Genomic DNA, 25750 nt, shown 5'->3' with positions numbered 1-25750 from the left:
AGAGAGAGAGAGAGAGAGATACATACATTGTTGATGATTAATTGATATACCTCGCTTTATGTCATGACGATGGTTTGAAAAGACAATGGAATGATGCTGTACACGATTACCTAGACTAGAAATTTTAAGATCTTCGTAATAATTTAGGAAAAAGAAATCAAATATGTATATTCTGTGCATCTTACTCCTTAGTAATTTCATATTCAAACGTCTTTTGTGAAATTTTGTTGGTACACAACCTAATGCAACTATGATGATGGATACGAACGAGAATTCATAGTCAGAGAACAAGAGCTGTAAGTTCCGCTATAAATGTTCTCTTTGTCCTGGAATTTTGATTACACATTCACATCTGCTGAGTAGCTGACTTCTACAGCAGCGCATGACTTGTGTGCTCTATCCCACAGAACATTACTAGGTCTCTTATGTTTACACCGAATTGATATTTTTATTGGGGTGTTCCACCCGTATTCCTTGTTTTTAACGGTGTGAATACGCCAGGGCAGTCATTCCTGCGGATAGCATTGTAAATAGTCCCTGGAAGTATATCATGCCTCTGGGGCAGGTTGTATATATGTATGTATGTATGTATGTATGTATGTATGTATGTATGTATGTGTATGTGTGTATGTATGTATGTATGTATGCTGGAGTTTCAGTTGTTGATTGAGAGAGGGATGCACAAGACCGAAATGGATGGAGGAAAAGAGTGCACAGTGGTTGTTCGAAGTTTGAAAGAGCGAGAATGAAGCACGAGAAGATCAAGAGAAGGCTTAGAAAGAATGAACCTGTGGAAAATGAGAGAGTGTTGCTTTTTATGTGTGTGTTTTGTGAGAGGAAATACTTGAGTCATGCAAGCCTGATCAGCTATCGGAGAACTCACATGAATCAACCCCTTATATATTGTGATACGGCTATTGTTCACAACAAAACATGTGCAACCTGTGGAGAGGTGTTGAAAGATTGAAAAGTTATGTCACAAGACTTCATACTGTAGCACTTGTTCCGTCTGCCAGCTAGCTCAGCTGTGCATTATGCAAAAGAATGTGCAAATTTTTGCCGGGATCAAGAGTCATACAAGGGCCTCATATTGCATCATTAATGACTTATTTCAATGATTCCTTCTAGCAATGGCTTTGCTCGTATACGAAAAAGCATCTATTATGTATGTGTGAGTGTATGTATGTATGTATGTATGTATGTATGTATGTATGTATGTATGTATGTATGCATGCATGTAAGTAGGTATGTACGTACGTATGTGTATACATGCGTGGATGCATGTGCGTATATGTCTTTATAAGCTCAGATTCAAAACAGATTGTGTCTACCAAATTCCACTTACAAGTTATTCGTCAAATAAAGAGGTTATGATAGAGGATATTTTCCCAAGGTGCAGCACATTGAGATCGTAACCGAAACTACATGGTTGCAAAGGATACTTCTGAACTACTTAATCATGCACTGACATGTTATTCTAGAGAGATTTCAGTCTGAATGGATGTAATTAAAATTTCTAGGGTTTGAAAAAAAAAATTTATATGGCGTACCATTCATTTTCCTATTCGGGTTTCATACTAATATTATACATAGGGCAAATTCCAGAATATAGTATAAATGGTTAGAATAAGCGCACGCACGCAACAATGTTAATTAGGTAGTTCGACATAGCTGCTGGTTTACATCTAGTCATAATCGACGAATGTAAATGCCACTATAAACGAGAGATTAGTTCATAGTTTGATATAATGTTCAACGTCGAGAATATACCAAGCATTCTAGACAGCTGTTGACAGCTCTGTCTATATCATAGTCCTTCAGATAACAGTGTTCTATAGACGATATATTAAGTCTTGTAGAAGCTGTGGCGAAGATACCACTGAAATATTATGAAAGCAAAGAGTTTGAATTAAATTACTTTTTCAATATTAGTAGACGAATTGCTTAATATCGACGGATTAATTGGTAGAAAAGCAGACACGATCTGATACTGTTGATGTATAATAAATCCAGTATATTTCGTGGCATTCGTATTCAATCGAGCAAAATATCTTTATGCTCACAAGTATCATTTCACCGGCGTTTTCTGAAACGTGGCTATCCCATTTTTGTTCTAGTATGCTGTATGAAGGACTGTTCTTTTATGGCGCTAGGATGTAATTTGGTGAAAATTTGATGGCCAGCTAAATGTTTAGAGGTTCCATCGTTGGTTGATACCTTCTGTGCAATATAGGTGATAGAAGTTCTCTATTTGTGCTGTATTCCATAATATACGTAGTAAAACTTTTCTATTTATATTGTGTTAATAGTTATTACATAAAATGCATTCATTTTGTAGGTTTGTTTTCTTGATGAGTGTCTGTAATTCGGTTGAGTTTGAAGAGTTTCGTTTCGGTTTACTTCGTTCTGTACAATTCATTGTGAATACCCAAGTTATCAGAAGCATCGCTATCTCTATCCTATCCATTATGCCTAGTATGCACATTTATGCATTGCTTGAGTTTACTGCTGCATTTCAAAGTAAATATAAAAATATGAGATCTGTCAGTAAAATATGTAACTGATTTTAGCTATTTTAAGTGAGTAAATGAAAAACAATAAAAAAATTTAAAAAATAAAGTTTATAGATTGTGTTCACATTTTATTCTTTAGAAAATATGTTTGTTGAATCTATTTTAATAAATAGAACACAACAGATACATTAACGTCTTACTTCCATTTTCCAGATATAACATCCAAATTTAATCACAAAGTAAATAACATTTTTTTAGAACATTTGTGCGCTTTATATATATATATATATATATATATATATATATATATTCTTTAATTCTGAAAAAGTTTTCATCTACAAAGCTGCGGTCATGCTCGGGCACCACCGTTGACTGTGCTACACCGTTATTTGAAATCTCCCCTGTTATGTGGCATTTGGTCAATGAGGGCGTTTGATGCCGATGCCCTCATCTGTATTTCCTGCCATGAAGTAGGCTCGTCTGGAACCCTTGACTGGAAGTGATCCAGGTTTGTTATAAAGACATTTACTTCCACATCATGCAGGTCTATCAGGCATTTTGGAAGGATATTGAGTCCTTGAAGCCCAAGCTGTTGCAATATTTGGTCCTGTATTTTGATGGCGATCCTGGGATTTTTGGCACTCTGAAGTCGTGCCCCGTTCTACAGTTTGAGTAACTTTCAATGCCAAAGTTTGATACAAGGCCTTCTAGGATTTCCTATATGTATATCAGTGCATATCTTTCCCGCCTACATTCCAGGGAGAAGAGTTTTAATTATTTCAGTCTTTCCCTGTAGCTGATACCTTGCATCGAGACGATTTCCTTAGTGTAGCTTCGAGTTCTGCCGTGAGATTTATATTCTGTGGTAGCCATAGTTGGGAGCAGTAGTCCAAGCGGCTGAGGACGTATGTTCTCCAAAGGATCATCAATGTCTTCTTTTCTCTTGTTTTGAAAGATCAGAGGATCCCTCCATCTAGCCGTCTAAATTTTACTACCAAATTGGTAATATGCACATGCAAAGACGCATCATTTCTCATGTCAATGCTCAGGTCACGCACAGATTTTGATTCAGGAATTTCAATTCCTCCCGGTCTAGTGTATCTTGTCTGTACGTCGTTTAACTTTGTGAGCTAGTAGTATAGGGCTTGGAATTTTCGTGCATTAAACTGCATGTTGTTGTCATCAGCCCACCTGTATACTGCGTCCAACTCGTGTATGTGTGTATATATATATATATATATATATATATATATATATATATATATAATTTTACTTATGCCATTGGTCTCTTTATCTTATTCTTTTTTATATATACACACGCTAATACACGACCCATGTTATATTCCCCACTCATGCTGCAACCACGTCAGAGGCAAAACTAGTCGGTATACAGCACTTACTCGGTATTACCTGTATCTTTAGGGTTTGGTTGACTCCAATACCCTTCGTAACTTTTATATATGTATATATATATATATATATATAATAATATAGATTTAATCAAAAGATTAAATGTGGTACTTAAAATGTTTGAGGCACCAGAATTTGATAGGGTAAAAACCAAAAACAAAATCAAGAGATTTGGTGAATAAAATTTGAAGAAAAGCAACAAAAATTCAATAGGTTATAGCAGTACGCACGCTTCGTACAAGCTCCATTTATTCATGTAGTGTTCTCACTACATGAATAAATGGAGCTTGTACGAAGCGTACGTACTGCTATAACCTATTGAAATGTTGTTGCTTTTCTTCAAATATATATATATATATATATATATATATATATATATATATACACACAAACTTTTCTGTCATTAACGCTTAATTTTATAGGAAGAGCTTCAATAAACTGACACCAGTAGAAACCATTTGTAGCGTGTATGACTCTCAGATTTGTAATATATCAGATATTAAATGTAACAATTAATCAAAATAGTATTCATATTTATTAGTGAATCTGTTATGTTATTTTTGTTGACATTGGAAATGAGCTGAATTTATCTCTTCCTTTATTTTGTCATTTTATATGAGATGGATATGTGGAAACGTAAACTACCATTAAACCTTCTTTAGGTATGGTTTCAGTCATTTAAGTCTAACGAATGCAGCTTTTAGGCATTCAGTACATACACGATACTTCCTTTCTGTCTTGGTGAGAACCTCTATTTATTTCGTTCAAAAACGGTTTCAAATAGGAACACATATAAAGACCAGAAAATAATTCTTAAATTGTTTGAAGAAAATTAACGATTGAGTATATAATTCAAATATTTCAAATTGCTAAAAACATGTTCATGCACATTATAACAATAAATAAATAAATAAATTTATAAATAAATAAATAAAATAAGAAAAATGTTCAAGGCTGAGATTCATACAAGTAAGCCGCCCTTTCATTATTAAGTGTTTACTCTGCTCTTCCGAATCGAATTTATGAATATTATTTCTGATAATCAATATTTATTGGTTTGAAAAAACATCAAAATATTGCCTCAGCATAACTATCGATATATTGATTTCATACGTAGGCACAAGTCCAGATATAAATATTTAGGTCACTTGAATTGATATTACTGGTTACAAAGCAGTGGACAAAATGCTTAGCGGCATGTTGTCCGTCTTTACATTGGGAGTTCAAATTCCACCGAGGTAGACTTTACCTTCATCATTTCGGTGTCGTTAAAATTAGTATCAGTTGAGTACTGGGGTCGATGTCATCGACATACCCTTACCCCAAGTTTTCTGGCTTTGTGCCAAAATTTGAAACAATATTTTACTGGTTATGAAGGCGGTGAATTGGCAGAGTCGTTAGTATGCTGGGCAAGATGCTTAGCAGCATCCTATCTGTCTGTGTGCTCTGAGTTCAAATTCGACAGACTGATTATTATTTTCATCGACATTGAAGTGATGAAAGACATGCAGTAAAAGTATGAAGTTAAAACATTCAAATACTAGTTTCGCTAACTCACTTCTCTAGCAACAATCGTCATTTTATAATTACAGTATCAATGTTGTAGGGTAATGGGAACAGCATAGCGCTCTCTGCTAAATCCTTCTGGAGTTGACAGTCAGGATTGACATACTGAGATTATCGTGAAGTCGGTTCAATCGATTATCCTCTCTCTCTTTGAATCTGTGGCATTGTATCAATGGAAGAATATCAATATAATATAATAAGTAATAATATGCAATAGTATATATGCTCTTATCACTCTTCACTCTTTGAAACAAAAAAAGAAAAAAATTCTCCGCAAAAGACAAAAGAAAGATATACTTAGAAGTGATTCTCTCCCCTTGAGCAGCAACTCTCTTTCGTTCTCTGTCTCTACCACACAATAAGCAGCTTCCAGTAAGATCACCATGTGCACATTTCCAGATATAATAATACACTCTTAACTACTTCTACGCTTGCACAACTTCGTTTTTAAATAGATCTTCTTAGTCATGATAACTCCAATTTCTACAGAACTTTGAGCCCATTGCTCTCTCAGTTAATCTTTCGGAAATTCTACCTATGGCCAAACACAAATACCATGCATATGCCTTTTCAGGAGGATATTGCATTCTTACATAACACAACAATGGCCCCTTATGTTTCAAAAATGTTAAGCCTTTACTTTGACACGTGCAAAACATTCCATCACACATAGACAAGAATGTGTATCGACAAAACTTTCACCGACTCCTGTTTCAAATCTGTTGCAGCTTAAGAATGTTACACACACACACACACACACACACACACATACACACACACACCCACGCACACACACACCCACATACACACACACACATACACACACACACACACACACATTCCTCTCCCCCTTCTTTTCTCTCTCTAAACGTACACGCACACATGCTTATATATTTGTGTATATGTATGCATGCATGCACACATATGTGTTTGTATTCGTGTGTGTGTGTGTGCGTATGTGTGTGTTGTGAGTGTGTTCGCGCGTGTGTGCGCTTCTCAGCCGCATAGTTACGCTTTCAGTTCCGCTGCGTTGCATCTTGGGTAAGTGTTTGCTTGCCTATTTTCCTGTACTTTCAAGGTTTGCCAAAAGAACCCGACATAATAAGTACCGGGCTGAAGAAAGGTACTGAAGTAGATTCTTTCGACTAAAACCCTTCAAGGCGGAGCCGTGCATGGACTGGAGAAAGCAGAAGATAAAAGCTAAAAGACACACATCTATCTATCTATCTATCTATCTATCTATCTATCTATCTATCTATCTATCTATCTATCTATATATATATATATATATATATATATATATATATATATATATATATATATATATATATATATATATATATATATAATTTAGAGAAAAGAACCACAATTCTTGAACTCATCGATGAAAATCCACAGTCACACATAGAAAAATTTAATAAGTAAATACATACATTCATTTTATCATTATTATTATTATTGCATTTTGACCCGAAGATTTGCTATATTTTTTAATAGAATTGATTTTCGATCGATTTTAAACGATTTGGTTTTTATATTATTTTCTATTTGAAAATGTGGTTATGAAACACGTGTAGTGGTTTTATTATTTAAATATTTATTACTTTGTATTTTTATTATAGATGTTTTTAGTGTATTTACTTATAAAATTTTTCTATATGTGACTGTGGATTTTCATAGATGAGTTCAAGAATTGTGGTTCTTATCTCTAAATTATATATTTATATATTATATATTGTGAAACTTAATTCAATTTTACTTTTGATAAATTAAATTAAATTGAGTTGAGTTCTTACCTGTAAATTTGGATTTTTATCCCTAATATGATATATATATATATATATATATATATATTCTATGGTTTCATGAATATACTCGACTCTGATGTTGTGAAATTACGTGAAGCTTAAGATGTTACGATAGCATCTCATTTCCAGTCCCTGCACCTTTCTCTATATCGTTGCATCTGATGAAATTGGTGAACTTACAAGAAGTGACAATAAATTGGGTGAATTAGTTAACAAACTTCTAGTGCATCCAGAAAGTTTGAGAAAAAATCAGTGAATAAAAAATCTGGAATCATAATAAATGTCAACGATACGATCTCAAAGGACAGAATCAAGACAATTCAACATTGCAAATAAGTTGGGTATTTATTGGCTTCAAATTTTGGTTCAAGGCCAACAGTTTGTGTGAGAGGTTAATTCGATTATAATGACTCGTGTTTTCAACGGATACTTATTTTATGAACCTCGAAAGGATGAAAGGTAAAGTCAACCTCGGCGGAATTTGAACTCAGTACGTAAAGATAGACGAAATGTCGCTTAACTTTTTTCCCAACCTGCTAACGATTCTGCCAGTTCGCCACCTTAATTTGAGTAATTATTAATGATAAGTGATCTAATTTTCGAGGGGAGGGGAAAACCAATCAAAATGACAAATACTTGACTGTTACTTTATTTTAACGACCCCAGAGGAATGAATAACAAAATTAACCTCAACGGATGTAAGGAAATAGTAAAGAGTTGAAAGAAATACTGAAATACACTTTCTCGACACGATCAATGAGTTTTCCAGATCACCGCCATACAAATGCAAAGTAATAATAAGATGTTAAATAAATTTATGGTTATTATTAGACTGAAGTAAACTTGGCTGAGATATTTGAATTAACATGATTTAAAATGAAATTTAAATTATCAATAAATAGAATTATTATCAGATATATTTACAAAATTCCACAAGGCTACCTTAACAGAAGGATTGCCAAAATTATGGCTTACATTCTGCATTTAAATGAAAAAGATATGGGTAGTCAGTTTAGGGCTGGATTAAAAATTTTCGGAACTGTGTGGGTTATCGATCTTGAGCAAACTTGATATCTGTGTCGATAAAATTATCACTTATGATATATTGGAGTTAATTCATCGATTCTTTTCTAGCTAACAACAAACTATTGATTAATGGCATCACTTTTCATTAAAGTTTCTGATTGTTTTCCACATTATTTATCAGTTAATGATAATTTAATATAATGATATTTTCATTTAATGAATGGTTTCTAATTAATGCTAACAACTGTTTATGATACTGACTGAAAGTAATCTTGTTAGAATCTTTAAAAGAAACATTTTTATTATGAAATCTGCACTGTGTTATTATAACGCGTCTCTTTTTCTTTTATTTTATCTAGGGCAGTAAAGTTATAACGATATTATCCGAAAACAACCATGAATCGGCTACATCCTACATTAAATGCGAGCAAAATTGAAAGCTGGTTGGATGCCAATCCTGAGAGTGCCTGTGATTATTTTCTTCGGAAAGCTGACATAACTCTAATAAACAAATGGTTGGTTCTCCATGGCTTCCAATCACTTCAAGAATTTATAATCAAAAGAAAAGGATCCTCTGGCCAAGAAAGTCTGACACCCACATCTCCTAATGACTTAAAATGTAACAATGAACAAGCTTTCTTCTCAGAATCCAAGCACCATAGATCTAATTCTAAGAAACATTTACGTCAAGATTTTGCGAAGTCAAAATTACGCAATATATTCCGTACATATTGCCCATCAACATATACTTTTGATTCAAATACTGAGGCCAGGCGGAGTAGTTTAAAGGAGATGCGCCAGTTTCGTTCTTTGCCGCCGACCTCCTTAAATATGCTAAGCATGCTCATTGAGTCAAAGATCCGAATTCCACGCTACCCCAGCAAGGATATTGACATGAAACGGGAAATGTTCCATTTGGATGAAAAAGATTTCTTTTTAGAAATAGTAAAAGATATCTCAAATGATTTGAACCTAGCCAGTTTGAGTGCTAAAATTGTTGCCAACATTAGCATCCTTGTAGATGGTGATAAAGGATCACTCTTTTTGGTTGATAAATCAATTAAAGAAAAACCTGTTTTGGTGTCCAAAATCTTCGATGTCCATTCTGGTACTACCCTGATGCCATCAGTTACAACCGATGCTAGTATTACAGTTCAGTGGGGAAAAGGAATAATTGGTCATGTAGCTGAAGTGGGAGAAACTGTAAATATCGGAAATGCCAGTAAGGTAAGTGGAAAGAAATAATTCAACATAATATTATTTTTACAAGGGCTTTTGGCTCTCATGCAATTAGTCTTATGTTTATATTCTACTCCACGCTTTGAAGTTAGCTTAGTGTATGCCTCACTAATATGTATTTGAAAATTAGGTAATAGTACCCAATGAAAGTTAGCTGCAATAAACAACCATCCGAAGAAGGTAACTTGCCTTCATTTTAAATAACTGAAATAAATGGACCACTGTCTTTTATATTTTATTATAGTACTTCAGTTCCAAGTGTATGATGTGTTAAAAATATATTCAGCAAAACTTCCAACTAAACTTTTGTGATTTCACGGAACCAATTTTGTGAGTAGTTAAGTATCGATTACATATGAGCATTGTGGATAGATAAGTGTAGATTATATAAAAACATTTTGTGTAGGTAAATGTATACTACATATGAAAATTATGTGTATGTGTAGTCTACATATAAAAATTGCATAGGTAAGTGTAGACCTCATTCATTGTGTAAAGGTATGTGTACACTATATACAAACGTTGTATGCAGGTGAATGTAGACCAAATACATTGTATTAGATTGTTTACAAACACTGGCTACAAGTAAGTCTACACTACGTACAAACATTGGGCGTAGGTAAGTAAGGACAATGTTGTGTGTGGAAATAATCGATAATCCTGGTGATGCATCACTTTCCGACTTAGCATGGATCGCTACTAGAAATAATAACAATGATTCTTGCTTTTCGTGTAAAACCTCTAAATTTAAGTAAGTGATGTAGTCGACAAATCTATACAAGTACTTGAGTGGTCGATATGATGCTTTTGACTATGCAGGAATGCAAAGCGGCAGGATTTGAACGCAGAACAAGTGATTTAATCTATCGGCATATTATTCCTGCCACTTTTGTTACATAATAAGGAGGCAATGATTTCTAATGAAAACACAAAACTATGCAGTTTTGCGGAGGAAACTGTCGATTATATTGTCTTCATTTGACCCCGGAAGGATGAAAAAAAAAATTGAAAGAGTGAACTTAAAATGTAAAGTGATGTAACTAAATAGAGCAAGGTATTTTGTTCATCGGTCGAACGATTCTGCAAATTCAATATCCGTATATATCTAGTAGTATCAATAATTTATTTTCATAGTAAGTACTCATATGAATTCATTATAATGCAATCATCTGCCTGATCCATAAGATTAGCCCCGTGTACACTGTATTGTAGTTCAGAGTTCAGTTGAGGAACAACAGTTGCATCTTCTGTATGTGCTTCTTTGCTTGTAAACACATTTTGATATTTTTCGAAGTGTGCACTCTATTATAGTTAATGTTTATTTTCATGAGAAAATTAACAAGCCAAGGCTATAAACGAATGAAGATTGCAATTTGAGAAATTAGATCATTTTTTAACTATAGCCAATGCGTGTCTTACAAACTGCTTTTATAAATTGTATTGTTTCTTTTAAAACATTCACTTGTTACACTATGTAGCTATTGATCTAGTCAATTTCTATTTCTGTCTTACCCGTTTGTTTGATTAAAATTTACCTGAAGATAGCGGATTTTTGTCTTGATGTAAAAAGTACATCAATAAAATGCTGCCGAAACAGTTGTTGTGAATTTGTGTTCTTCTTTTATGCATACACACATACATACATACATACATACATACATTACATATGTGAGTGTGCGTGTGTGTGTGCGTGCGTGTGTGTGTGTGTGTGTGCGTGTGTGTGTGTGTGTGCGTGTGTGTGTGTGTGTGTGTGTGTGTGTGTGTGTGTGTGTGTGTTTAAGGCATTGCACAGGGATACTTCGACTTTCTGAATAGTTATTTCTTCTGTTGGGGCAAATGTGTGTGTGTATATATATTCATTCATGAATATACATATGATGATGGCCGTCTGCTCGTGACCGAGGAAGAGCATTTTGCATTTGCGGCTAATGGGTCCTGCTCTTGACAAGCACACATGACTGCAAACATTGCAAACCAAGCTTTCCTCATTTACTACACTAGCAGTACGCTTTCCAGCAGCAAGTTTAAAATCTTCATGCAGAATACGCGCTCTCTCAAAGGTCTCGGCCCCATTCTTAACCTGCTTCCTCCATCTGTGTCGATGACAGGCATTTCTCTCCCAGTCAGTCTCCTGCATATCACAGGCCTTTAATGAGGACTTGACACAGTCCTTAAATCGCAGCCTTGGTTTCTGCTGGAGTTTCTTTCCATTAATACGTTCCCCATAAAGCATCTGTTTAGGGATACTGCTACCCTTCATTCTAATGAGGTGTTTAGTCCAACGTAACCGGTGCTTGTGCACCATCACCTCAATACTCAATATATCAGTTGTCCTCAGGACCTGCGTGTCTGGAGTTTTTAAGGTCCAGCCAATATTCAGAATGTGTCTCAGACATCTCTGATGAAAGCGTTTATGGACCCTTACATGACGTTTGTAAAAGGTCCATGTCTCACACGAGTAAAGGAGCGATGTCAGTACAAATGCACGGTACACAGCAATTTTTGTATATACATACACACTCACACACACACACATATACATACATGCATATATATTCATATATATATATATATGTGTATGTATGTAGATAAGTCTGGGTGTGTGTGCGTGTGTGCGCGCGAGCGTATATACTGTCCTCTGTATTTCTCCACGTCTTTCAATTTTTCTTTTCGATTAGTCTAATATCGATAGGACTTCAGTCTTTTCGTTTCGTTATTTATAGTTTCATTTGAAGAGACAAAGAAAAATACAAACAGTGAGTGACAGACCAAAGAGGTCTTCGTTAACGATATTTGTTCAGAGTAAGTTTACTTCAGCGGATTTGATGCCATATTTGTTTTGGTTATATGGTATTACATTTGTCATACATATCTTGTATAACAATAATATTACAAATGAAATCTGGTAAAACAGTTTAATGTGTTTTTTTTTGTAACACATTTCAATAAATAAATGATTCACACTGAATTAATGAGAAAATTGTCTTCTTTTGTTTGAACATCTCTACACCAGAGTTGAATTATTTATAATGTCTGGCCCCATTGTGATCATTTGTTTTAATTTTTGAAACTGTATTTGATCCCTATTTACAAATATCTTGTTTCAATCTTAAATCATTAACATTACGCTGTCTGAGGGAGACTAATTAATATGGTTTGTCTGAAAGGATTTGCGCACAGGCTTTCACTCCCACCACAGTCAATTAGTTAATAATGCACGCTATGTAATTTAATTCTAAATTCTCCCACAACGAGTTTACTTATTTCTACTACATTAATTATTAAACTCAAGTGAAAATATTTATTTTCTTCGTCTTTACAAATACTTCACAAATTTCTTTACTCATAGATTTTATCAAATTTGTAATAATTATGGAAAAGTTGTCATCATTGATAAGATAGATATCATTTCAACGTGTGCAATTATTAATTGTTATTTTTTTTTTACAAGGAATCGGCGCCCACGCACTACTAATTAGACTACATTGCTACGGAAAATAAATCTGTTATTTGATAAGATAATCAATGATTGCGCCAGTTATATTTCGGTCGTATCAAATCTCATCAGCAAACCATACTTTTAATTATGTGCTCGTTATATTAAGTATGTTAACTCTGAATTAATTTGTTTTATATACAGTAAGTATTCCTTCACAATTTCCTCCAGGCATTGATAGTTGCCACACCAGTCAATATTTATTCAATCTAAGTCTTCAAGCTATTTTAGGTTTTGCAATTATATATATATACTAGATCTAATAAAACCCAAACATGTTTGGAATTGTCACTGATCTTGCTAGATATCAGACTCACTCCCCACTTTCTGATTGAATTTAATTACAGTTAATGTAAATATTTAGTTTGTCTCCCACCACATTTTCTGACCAGAATTAGTCATTAAGCTAATGAGTTTTCTTTCCTTACTACAAGTGTAATCTTAATTCATTGTAATTCACTAAGTTAAAAATGTTAGAGCTGATTTAATTCCTAATATGCTACGTATACTTAAGTTGTTAGCACTATAACTATGATATAATACTGGAATCCAGTAGTGTGTGTGTGTGTGTGTGTGTGTGTGTGTGTGTGTGTGTGTGTGTGTGCACGCGTGTGTATGTGTGTGTATTAAGGCTACCATTGATTTCATGTCAAGAAAATATTTTAATATCTTAACAACTTTTCAAGCCAATCACATGAAGGAGAAATATTCGTCTCTATTTTGGATGAAAGCACAAAACATCTCGTGAAATATCTCGGAGGTTCACAAGTGAATCTCATACCACTTTGTCATGTGGGAAGGGGAATGCCATTTTCACTACATCTCCCCCTTTTTTTTTTTTCTGTGGGAAACAAGTAATTTTATTTTAATTTTCCGACTTAATATTTTTCTTTCTTGGCGTCTATTTGTAGGAACTCGGTGTTCTTCCTTTTCCTGCCACTTGTACGCGTGGGTTCAACCATCTTTAACAGTGTTGGTACCTGGAATGTGTCATACAGCCATTCCATAGGTTCTTCCACTCTGTGTAGTTCATTTTCTATGAAACTCTGATTCAACTGGTTTCTGTACCTTGTTTCAATACTTTTTCTGCTATTAATTCTGTACAACATTTTTCCTATGTACTCTGTAATTTTTCCTTCTTAGTATTGTTTTCCGTATTTATACGACCTCATGTACACCTTATCACCAATTTTGAAACATTTCGGATTGTCTTTTCTGATACTTTTTCTTTCTTCGTCAGGAAACAGTTGGTCAAAAAGTGATTTCACCTTCCTCACAACCATCAGTTCTGCTGGTGAGCTTCCTGCTGGTGTATTGAAGTTCGGTGTCACCATGTATACCCTTATTCATTTACTTGTCTGAATACTTTTTTAATATGCTCGAAGTGTTGCTTCAATGACTCGCTCTTTATCAAAATATCATCGAGATAAGCGATAGCGAAGTCGCAATCGTATAACATTGCGTCCATCACTTGTTGAAATGTGACAGGTGCCACTTTTTCACTTTTTCTCCAGAAGGAATCCGCTTAAATTTATACAATCTACGGTGTGTGTTGATTGTTAAAAGATGTGCGCAATCTTCCTCTACCTGTATCTGTAGATAGGCCTCTGAAAGATCTAACTTCTTTACATAAACCGTCGGAGCTGCCCAGTCTGAATGGTCGACTTTTTCAATTATAGTTAGACTTTCTAATCTTTCTAGCTCTTTATTGATCTATTCCAACGCCGCAAGCGGCACGTTCCGTTTGAGCCTAAAAACAGGCGTTACCTTTTCTGTTACTCGCATTTGTTTTAGTGCAAGAACCTAATCCTTCAAAAAAAAAAAATCATTTGGAAACAACTTTTTAATTTTTTGTCTTAGTTGTTCGACTTCATTCGAACTTTTGACCGTACCGACTATATTTTCACGGAACACTAATGGGGGTATCCCAAATTTTAAATAACTCCATGCATTCTGCACCAAATCTGTTTAATGATTTTTTAAACTAATAAATGAGTGTTCTTTTCATTTCACCTCGAAAAGTTACATTGCAAATACATTCGCCGATGAAATATAATTTCTTTCCTACAACACCATATGCTATTTTATTTGGTTTAAATAATTTCGGCATACTGATTTGCCTCCATGTTTCTTCATTTATGATAGTGATGTCAGTCCTCGTGTCTAATTGCATTTTGATACTAATGATTTCGATTCTCACTTTCACGAATTTTCTGTTCGTTCTACAAACTTTTTTCTCTGATGACAAGTTATTTATTTTTTTCTCGTTTGGTCCAGTTTTTTGTCACCTTAGTTCTGCAGTGCGATTTGATATGTCCTGTGTTCCCACAACGAAAACACTTTGCGTTTTTTGAACGGACACTCTTTTCTCAGGTGCCTACCATCGCATGCTATACATGGGTCTATCTCCTGCTGTACATCGTGTATTTTGTGAAACACTTTATCCGTCTTCTGACTCTTCCACACTGGTTTTATCTGTAAACAATCTCTGCGTTGAATTTCTCCTGTGTCGTGCCTTACTTTTAATATCCTATCGCACTCTTCTGGCAGTTTCTGGAGAGTTATATTCTGGTTCATTTCCAGCTTTGCGAGAATTTTCGTTCTGACTTCTGCGTTCTTTTTAGGACAAAAATCAGGCACTTGAACGAGTCTGGAGTTAGTTTATCCAGTTTAAATCTCTCGCACAGAGAGTTCGCTCTACCCTTTATGTGGTAAAGTCTTTGTGTGTTGAATAACGATGTTTTCTCACTGAACATCTTACAGAAAATGTCAATTGTGTCCGTGAAATTTATGCCAGAAACTTTTTTAGGTAAAATAAAATTACAGTATTTCTCATGCTCTATTGCTGCCAGTTTCCTCAGAATGAGATACGCTTTCCTTTCGTCCGTCCAGTCTTGGCATTCTTTTTCGAAAATGTGTTCAAATCTTCGATAATATGCCTCGAAGGTGACTCCTTCTTCTGGACCATATTTAAATTCATTTATTGAATTTGCTACATGGTCTGCTGAAAACGTATTTTCCAGTTTTGTTACCAACTTCATTAGTTGTAGCATTTGTTGTTGTAACATGTCTTGTTATTCTTGTTCTTTGAGTTGTTGTTTTTGAAACTCAGCTAGACCCTCTAACAAGTTTTCCATAATTGTATGGATTTTTCGTAAAATATGTACATCAAAAACGTTTGTTACTCTTCTGTCGAGTTTTTAATTTCTCTACGTACAAAAATTTTCAGCGTCGTCTGCGTGAATTGTTTATTTTCTCGCGAAAAGAAAAGAACTTTTTTTTCAACGTTGTCCGCGTGAATTGTTTATATCCTCGTCGCCACTATTCTAAATGTGAGATCCTCGTCCACTTGTATGTTATTGTCGGCACTGTAATATTCTTGTAGCCACTATTATGTTGTGGTGGTATTCCCTGTCTATTGACGATAGCGCTGCAAGACAATGACTTTGAAACGTCTACCTTAACGGTAACTCAAACTCGTATATGTCACGTAACGGACACTGACTCGAAATGAGAATTCGTATAACAACTCTACTATTACTGACCCGCCTACAATAACTGACTATCTGACTTTATAGTGGATTTATATACCACTTTGTCACGTGGAAAGGAGAGTACCAATTTCACTACAAGAAAAAGCATTGCTTACACCCCCCACGGAACAGCATAAAATTGTTGTTCACATCCTATACAACGGCATAGATCATTGCCTACAACACGTAGAATATTATAAAATCATTGCTTCTATTGTAAATGAGACCACATTATCCAGTTTATACATCCTGCCTGGACTATAAAAACCAGTGCAAGTGTGAACCTTTGCTTATAATCTATAAATAAGGCTATAAATTTCTCTGTTTGTCATCATAAACAAAACAGCTGCAAGATTTAAATCCCAAACAAGATTATAAAGCCATCCACAGAATCCTAAGACATCCTAAATGATAGGATAAAGCTATTATGCATAATCTCAATGAAGGCTATCGCTCACATCCTAAAAATGAGATTTAAGATTGTTTATATCTGAAACGGGAACATTTAATCATTGAGTGGAATAAACCACATACATTGTCCATCCATTGACTAAGCAACACGCTCAAATAAATTTCCTTTTTTTATTTTAGTCATAGGAAGTACGTCAGAACCAATTAAGTAATCGGAATTTCTTGAGCTGGTAGAACGAGACGGTTTTAGAATTGCTTCAAGTTTGAATTCTTTGTTCATGACAGTACAGAAACAAAGTCACGGAGGACGGAAATTCTATCAAAGGAAGACTAAATACATTGTTTGCAAAATTCATATAGAATGGGTGTTAGTGGATAAGATAGGTGTTCTAGATATATTCTAGTAAGTGAACAGAAAATGCAATTTAAACCTATGCAGGTGTAACAACAACTTTTTTCTTATTGCTATAATCATGAGTCACCTATCATGTGATGTACCTACTTCCCAACTTTAGACGTGTCTTCCCTCCATGAATAATTTACATTTGGAGCATAGCAGAAAGCTCCTTTCCGTTCATGACGTCGTCTATCTAAACTGCCTCATGGTGAAACCGAATTGTCTATTCAGCCGAAATTTACCTCGTCTTTATTTCGAAATGTTGATGTCAATTGAAGTACAATTATAGAAAAATATCTGTGGGCTACCATAAAAACTTTTCAATTTTATTTTCACATAACATCTGCATCGCACTTCAGCTTTCCAAACTATGATTATGTATGTTTTCTGAATTGTTTTCTATCCACTTGCAGAACATCCCATTCAATGCATTTAACATGTTCCTTCTCCCACTTAAAAGAATAGTAGTCGTTCTGCCTTGTACAAACTTCTTGTAAAATAATTACGTTTTATAGAGTGGTCCAAAATTCATGCACCAAACATCTGACATTTTATTTATATTATTATTATTATTGTTCAGTAGTTTTATTTTTATAACGTGCTTTCACTTCACTACCGAGCGTAGCTCTGTGCGCCTTGGGTATGTGCTGTGGTTTGCTGTGGTGCTTACATGTTTACTGTATTGAAAGTGTTTTGCGTAGAATGTGTGCAGTACCCAGTAGTGCAATTTTCTGTATGTTACATATATTTGTAAGTCCTGGTATTTTTGTTATGTATTTGTCTGAGTATTTTTTTATTATACCTAAGGCACCTACTATGATAGGAATTGTTTCTGTTTTTAGACTCCACATTCGAGTTATCTCTATTTCCAGGTCTTTGTATTTTGAAAGTTTTTCCATTTCTTTTCGAGAAACGTTGTCATCTGCTGGTATTGATACATCAATTAGAAAGCATTTTTTTCCTTCATGATCTTTGACAACTATATCTGGTCTATTTGCCTTAATTTCTCTATCTGTGTGTATTGGCATATCCCAGAGTATGGTTGCTTTCTCGTTTTCTGTGACCTTTTCTGGCGTGTGTTTATACCATCTTTTTTCTGTTGTTATTCCATAGTGTTCGCATAGCTTCCAGTGTATATAGGTCCCAGCTCTGTCGTGTCTGTGAATATATTCCTTCTTAGCCAGGACTGGGCAGCCAGAGATAATATGATTTATTGTTTCTTGTCCATCTCCACATATTCTACAGTTACTTGTTATATTTCTTTTCATTATGTGTTTTTGGTAATTTCTGGTGGGGAGGCTCTGGTCTTGTGCAGCAATTAAAAATCCTTCAGTCTCTGCTTTGAGTCCTGAGCTTCTCAGCCATTGCTGGGATTTTTCTCTGTCTATTTCTTTCGCATTTAGTTTAGCCCAGTATTTACCATGTAGGGGCTTTTCTTGCCATCGTTTTATCATGGTCCGTTGCTGTTCTAGTTTTAGTTTGGATTTCATTTGTTTTATAGCTTTTGTTGTCTTCTTCTTCTTCTTCTTCTTCTTCTTCTTCTTCTTCGTATTTGTTAGGTAGATTGATTTCTTGTTTGTATTTGTCAGCTTCCTTAAATACTGAAAACAGTTTTTTGTTTTGCTCGTGTTTTGTGGCTATTTGTATTAGCTTCCCTTGCTTCTGGAGTAGGTATTTTTGCAGTCCTATGGTGGTTATTTTATAATAGTTTTCTAGCTGTACAAGACCCCTGCCACCTTCTGTGCGTTGTATATATAGCCTTTCTATGTCAGATTTTGGGTGGTGCATCCTATATCCTGTCATTATTTTTCTTGTTTTCCTGTCTATTTTACATAGTTCGTTTAGTGTCCAGTTAAGGATGTTGTAGCTGTAGCTTATAACTGGGACAGCTAAAGTGTTGATACCCATTATCTTGTTTTTAGCATTGAGCTCTGTTTTTAGTATTGATCTAACTCGTCTATAGTACTCTTTCTTTATTTTTTCTTTCATTTGTGTATGTTGTATCCTATCTAGTTCATTGACTCCTAAATACTTATATGGTTGGCTTTCGTCTATTTCTCTTATTTCATTGGCTTTATCTAGTGTTATATTGCTACTTTTAACTAATTTTCCTCTTTTCAGGGTTGCTTTGGCACATTTTTCTAATCCGAATTTCATGTCTATTTCCTTGGTAAAGCCGTGTACTGTCTGTAGTAGTGTTTCAAGCTCTTTGTCGTTTTTAGCATATAATTTTAGGTCATCCATATATAGAAGGTGGCTGACTGTTTTTCCATAGCATTTGTAACCGCATCCAGTTCTATTTAGCAATTCGGTTAAAGGTGTGAGTGCCAGGCAGAACAAGAGTGGAGAGAGCGTGTCTCCCTGGAATATTCCTCTTCTAATGGGGATGGCTTTCGTTTTCACAAGTCCCTCTTTTGTTTGGAGCTGTAGCACTGTCTGCCATTTGTTCATTGAATGCTCTATGTATTTTATGATAATTGGTGCCACCTTGTTTATGGCTAGTGTTTCCAGAATCCACGTGTGGGGAACACTGTCGAAAGCCTTTTGGTAGTCCACCCAGGCCATACTGAGGCCTTTCTTCTTTCTGCGGCTGTCTTCAGTTATGGCTTTATTGATCAATAATTGATCTTTACAGCCGTATGAGCCCTTGCAGCATCCCTTCTGCTCTTCTGGAAACAGGTTGTTATTTTCCAGGCGTTTACTCAATCTCTGCGATATTATTGCAGTAAAGGCTTTGTAGATCGTAGGGAGACAGGTTATAGGTCTATAGTTTTGTGGTTTCTCCGTTTCCGTGGATTTGGGGATTAAGATGGTTTTCCCTTTTGTGAGCCATTCAGGCATTGTCTCTGGATCTGCGAGTATGTTGTTAAAGTTTTCTGCCAGCTTTTTATGCATTGCTGGCAGGTGTTTTAACCAGAAATTGGGGATCTTGTCGTGTCCAGGTGCCTTCCAGTTGCTTAGTCTTTGCAGTGTCTGGGTTACCTCTTCAGTTGTTATAGGGGCCCAGAGTTGCTCAGGTGCTAAGTTCGTTGTTTTAATGGTCCTTTTCTGGGGTTGTTGCTTCACCGACCATATTTGTTTCCAGAATTTCTCTAGTTCTTCTGCTGTTGGTGCTGAAGTAATGTCTATTTTATTTTTACCCAGTTCTTGGTAGAGTTTTTTGGGGTTGGATTTGAACTGTTTGTTTTGTTCAAAGAAACGTTGGCGTTTCTCATACCGGCGGATCCTTTGTGCTTTGGCAAGGATGTCTTGCTTTAGTTTTTCTTTTGCCTCAGGTAAATCTTTTTCTGTAATGTTGTATTTGTACAGTATTTTTGTTTTCTTCTTGTTACTTAGTAGTGTTGATTGTTTACTAATTTCGTTGAGAATCGATAAATCTTTTCTCTTTTTTTTAATTTTGTTCTGGATGTTATTTATCCACAAGGTCTGTTTGGGTGGTAGAACTCCTGTTCGGATGGGTTTGAGTGAGTATCCTGCTTCTTTTGTGGCTGCAGTGGCTGCCGCATATATTATGTCATTTAACTCAGTGATATTGCCTGTTGTTTCTGTGGTTGTTAGTTCCGTGACGGCCAGGTTTATGCTATTTATTATTGATGTTGTTTTATTGTCTATTTTGATTTTTGGGAGATATAATCTGTGGTCCATTCTAAGATCTGTGGTTTTCAGTTCTTTGGATATTTTCATTTTCATAGTATCGTAATTATTAGGTTTCCCTTCGTTATTTCCAGGTTTTATATTTGTTTTGCTTTCCTTTTCATTCATATGTTTGTCTGTGGTGTTCTGGTTTGGTGCTTTTTGTACACTATTATCCATCTCTACGGTCTGGGTTTGTTGTTTTTTGTTTACTTCGTTTTTGCCGGAAATGTTACGTTTGTCCTCGTGTTTTGCTATCTCAGTGTTTATATTATTATTTGGCATTGCTGTGTGACTACTATCTAGATTTTCCTGATGTATTTTTAATTTCAATTGTTCTATTTCTATTTCTGATATTTTTTTTGCTTTTAGAATATATCTTCTTATGTTAGCTAGTTTGTTAGGGTTCATTGTTTTATCGAGGTCTATATTTACATTATTTTTCTTCCATATTTTATATGTATGTGTTGTTGTGTTTTCGTTTTTTGGGTAGAGCACTGCTGTGAAATAGGCGTATAGTATCGAAATGTATTCCTCACGTGTCCATTTATGCCGTTTTGGTTTTGTTTTCGGGACATGAGGAACAACGTCCGGTCCTTTATTATGACGGTCATCGTTTTCGTAGGGTACCGGTTCGTTTATTTCTGTTGTCAGATTGTTTTGCACGTTCAGATCTTCGTATTTTTTTCGTAACAAGCTTACAGTACGCACTTCTCGGTTGTTATTCTTGGGTGTAATAATACCGGTGTTATTTAATCTGTTTGTAATTTGTTTGTACATGGTGTTTTGGGGTTCGAAGATGGTTTGATTTTGATGTAACACGTGTGTTTACGATCGCTGTGCGGGTAGTGGAGGTATCAAGTTAAAATACATCATTATATTTGGAAAGATAGAAATAAATTTCAATGAGTATTACTTACTCGGATATAATCCAACCCCTTGTCAGCTATTTTTTGGCTCAATGCGATGTCTTTATTTCCGATGTTTTTGGATAAGTTTCGGAGCAGTGATTTATCGTTCTCACATGTTAAACTTCCCTGGTGTCGTCCCCTATTATTATTATTATTATTATTATTATTATTATTATTATTATTATTATTATTATTATTATTATTATTATTATTATTATTATTATTATTATTATTATTCAGTAGTTTTAGTTTTATAACGTCCTTTCACTTCACTACCGAGCGCAGCTCTGTGTGCCTTGGGTATGTGCTGTGGTTTTCTGTAATGCTCTTATGGTTACTGTATTGAAAGTGTTTTGCGTAGGATGTGTGCAGTGCCCAGTAGTGCAATTTTCTGTATGTTATATATATTTGTAAGTCCTGATGTTTTTGGTATGTATTTGTCTGAATATTTTTTTTTATCATACCTAATGCGCCTACTATGATAGGAATCGTTTCTGTTTTTAGATTCCACATTCGAGTTACCTCTATTTCCAGGTCTTTGTATTTTGTAAGTTTCTCCATTTCTTTTAGGGAAACGTTGTCATCTGCTGGTATTGATACATCAATTAGAGAGCATATTTTTCCTTCATGATCTCTGACAACTATATCTGGTCTATTTGCCTTAATTTCTCTATCTGTGTGTATTGGCATATCCCAGAGTATGGTTGCTTTCTCGTTTTCTGTGACCTTTTCTGGCGTGTGTTTATACCATCTTTTTTCTGTTGTTATTCCATAGTGTTGGCATAGCTTCCAGTGTATATAGGTCCCAGCTCTGTCGTGTCTGTGATTATATTCCTTCTTAACCACGACTGGGCAGCCAGAGATAATATGATTTATTGTTTCTTGTCCATCTCCACATATTCTGCAGTTACTTGTTGTTTCTTTTCATTATATGTTTTTTGGTAATTTCTGGTGGGAAGGCTTTGGTCTTGTGCAGCAATTAAAAATCCTTCAGTCTCTGCTTCGAGTCCTCAGCTTCTCAACCATTGCTGGGATTTTTCTCTGTCTATTTCTTTTACATTTAGTTTAGCCCAGTATTTACCATGTAGTGTCTTTTCTTGCCATCGTTTTATCATGGTCCGTTGCTGTTCTAGTTTTAGCTTGGATTTCATTTGTTTTATAGCTTTTGTTGTTTCTTCTTCTTCTTCGTATTTGTTAGGTAGTATGATTTCTTGTTTATATTTGTCAGCTCCCTTAAATACTGAAAACAGTTTTTTGTTTTGCTCGTGTTTTGTGGCTGTTTGTATTAGTTTTCCTTGCTTCTGAAGTAGGTATTTTTGCAGTCCTATGGTGGTTATTTTATAATAGTTTTCCAGCTGTATAAGACCCCTCCCACCTTCTGTACGTTGTATATATAGCCTTTCTATGTCAGATTTTGGGTGGTGCATCCTAGATCCTGTCATTATTTTTTTTGTTTTCCTTTCTATTTTAGATAGTTCGTTTAGTGTCCAGTTAAGAATATTGTAGCTGTAACTTATAACTGGAACGGCTAAAGTGTTAATACCCATTATCTTGTTTTTAGCATTGAGCTCTGTTTTTAGTATTGATCTAACTCGTCTATAGTATTCTTTCTTTATTTTTTCTTTCATTTGTGTGTGTTGTATCCTATCTAGTTCATTGACTCCTAAATATTTGTATGGCTGGCTTTCGTCTAGTTCTCTTATTTCATTGGCTTTATCTAGTGTTATATTGCTACTCTTAACTAGTTTTCCTCTTTTCAGGGTTGCTTTGGCACATTTTTCTAATCAGAATTTCATATCTATTTCCTTGGTAAATGTATGTACTGTTTATAGTAGTGTTTCCAGCTCTTTATCATTTCTAGCGTATAATTTTTGCTCATCCATATATAAAAGGTGGCTGACTGTTTTGCCGTAACGTTTGTATCCGCATCCAGTTCTATTTAGCAATTCAGTTAAAGGTGTGAGTGCCAGGCAGAACAGGAGTGGAGAGAGCGTGTCTCCTTGGAATATTATTATTATTATTATTATTATTATTATTATTATTATTATGATTATTATTATTATTATTATTAGTCAAGAAGAGTTACGTGAATAGTTACGCCAATCCTTTTTTAAAATATTATTATCATTATTATTATTATTATTATTATTATTATTATTATTATTATTATTATTATTATTATTATTATTGTTCAGTAGTTTTATTTTTATAACGTGTTTCACTTCACTACCGAGCGCAGCTCTGTGCGCCTTGGGTATGTGCTGTGGTTTGCTGTGGTGCTCTTATGTTTACTGTATTGAAAGTGTTTTGCGTAGAATGTGTGCAGTACCCAGTAGTGCAATTTTCTGTATGTTATATATATTTGTAAGTCCTCGTGTTTTTGTTATGTATTTGTCTGAATATTTTTTTATTATACCTAAGGCACCTACTATGATAGGAATTGTTTCTGTTTTTAGACTCCACATTCGAGTTATCTCTATTTCCAGGTCTTTGTATTTTGAAAGTTTTTCCATTTCTCTTAGAGAAACGTTGTCATCTGCTGGTATTGATACATCAATTAGAAAGCGTCTTTGTTCTTCATGATCTTTGACAACTGTATCTGGTTCATTTGCCTTAATTTCTCTATCTGTGTGTATTGGCATATCCCAGAGTATGGTTGCTTTCTCGTTTTCTGTGACCTTTTCTGGCGTGTGTTTATACCATCTTTTTTCTGTTGTTATTCCATAGTGTTCGCATAGCTTCCAGTGTATATAGGTCCCAGCTCTGTCGTGTCTGTGAATATATTCCTTCTTAGCCAGGACTGGGCAGCCAGAGATAATATGATTTATTGTTTCTTGTCCATCTCCACATATTCTACAGTTACTTGTTATATTTCTTTTCATTATGTGTTTTTGGTAATTTCTGGTGGGGAGGCTCTGGTTTTGTGCAGCAATTAAATATCCTTCAGTCTCTGCTTTGAGTCCTGAGCTTCTCAGCCATTGCTGGGATTTTTCTCTATCTATTTCTTTCGCATTTAGTTTAGCCCAGTATTTACAATGTAGGGGCTTTTCTTGCCATCGTTTTATCATGGTCCGTTGGTGTTCTAGTTTTAGTTTGGATTTCATTTGTTTTATAGCTTTTGTTGTTTCTTCTTCTTCTTCGTATTTGTTAGGTAGTATGATTTCTTGTTTATATTTGTCAGCTCCCTTAAATACTGAAAACAGTTTTTTGTTTTGCTCGTGTTTTGTGGCTGTTTGTATTAGTTTTCCTTGCTTCTGAAGTAGGTATTTTTGCAGTCCTATGGTGGTTATTTTATAATAGTTTTCCAGCTGTATAAGACCCCTCCCACCTTCTGTACGTTGTATATATAGCCTTTCTATGTCAGATTTTGGGTGGTGCATCCTAGATCCTGTCATTATTTTTTTTGTTTTCCTTTCTATTTTAGATAGTTCGTTTAGTGTCCAGTTAAGAATATTGTAGCTGTAACTTATAACTGGAACGGCTAAAGTGTTAATACCCATTATCTTGTTTTTAGCATTGAGCTCTGTTTTTAGTATTGATCTAACTCGTCTATAGTATTCTTTCTTTATTTTTTCTTTCATTTGTGTGTGTTGTATCCTATCTAGTTCATTGACTCCTAAATATTTGTATGGCTGGCTTTCGTCTAGTTCTCTTATTTCATTGGCTTTATCTAGTGTTATATTGCTACTCTTAACTAGTTTTCCTCTTTTCAGGGTTGCTTTGGCACATTTTTCTAATCAGAATTTCATATCTATTTCCTTGGTAAATGTATGTACTGTTTATAGTAGTGTTTCCAGCTCTTTATCA

At 34.8% G+C, this 25750-nt stretch overlaps 1 protein-coding gene across 1 annotated transcript in view; it reads left to right on the top strand.

The window, feature by feature from the left end:
* Positions 1 to 25750, top strand: part of LOC106884049 (dual 3',5'-cyclic-AMP and -GMP phosphodiesterase 11A) — a 389181-nt gene that overhangs the window by 76353 nt on the left and 287078 nt on the right. Inside the window, exon 2 of the mRNA XM_052973868.2 lies at positions 8683 to 9550. Within this exon, the coding sequence (XP_052829828.1) occupies positions 8720 to 9550 (831 nt within the window). The 5' untranslated portion in view covers positions 8683 to 8719. The remainder of the gene's footprint in view (positions 1 to 8682; positions 9551 to 25750) is intronic.

This window comes from Octopus bimaculoides, chromosome 16, assembly GCF_046866305.1.
Source record: "Octopus bimaculoides isolate indiv1 chromosome 16, ASM4686630v1, whole genome shotgun sequence".
Classification (NCBI taxonomy): Eukaryota; Metazoa; Mollusca; class Cephalopoda; order Octopoda; family Octopodidae; genus Octopus; species Octopus bimaculoides.
The sequence above is the reverse complement of the archived record's forward strand: the minus strand, read 5'-3'. Positions and strand labels throughout refer to the sequence as shown.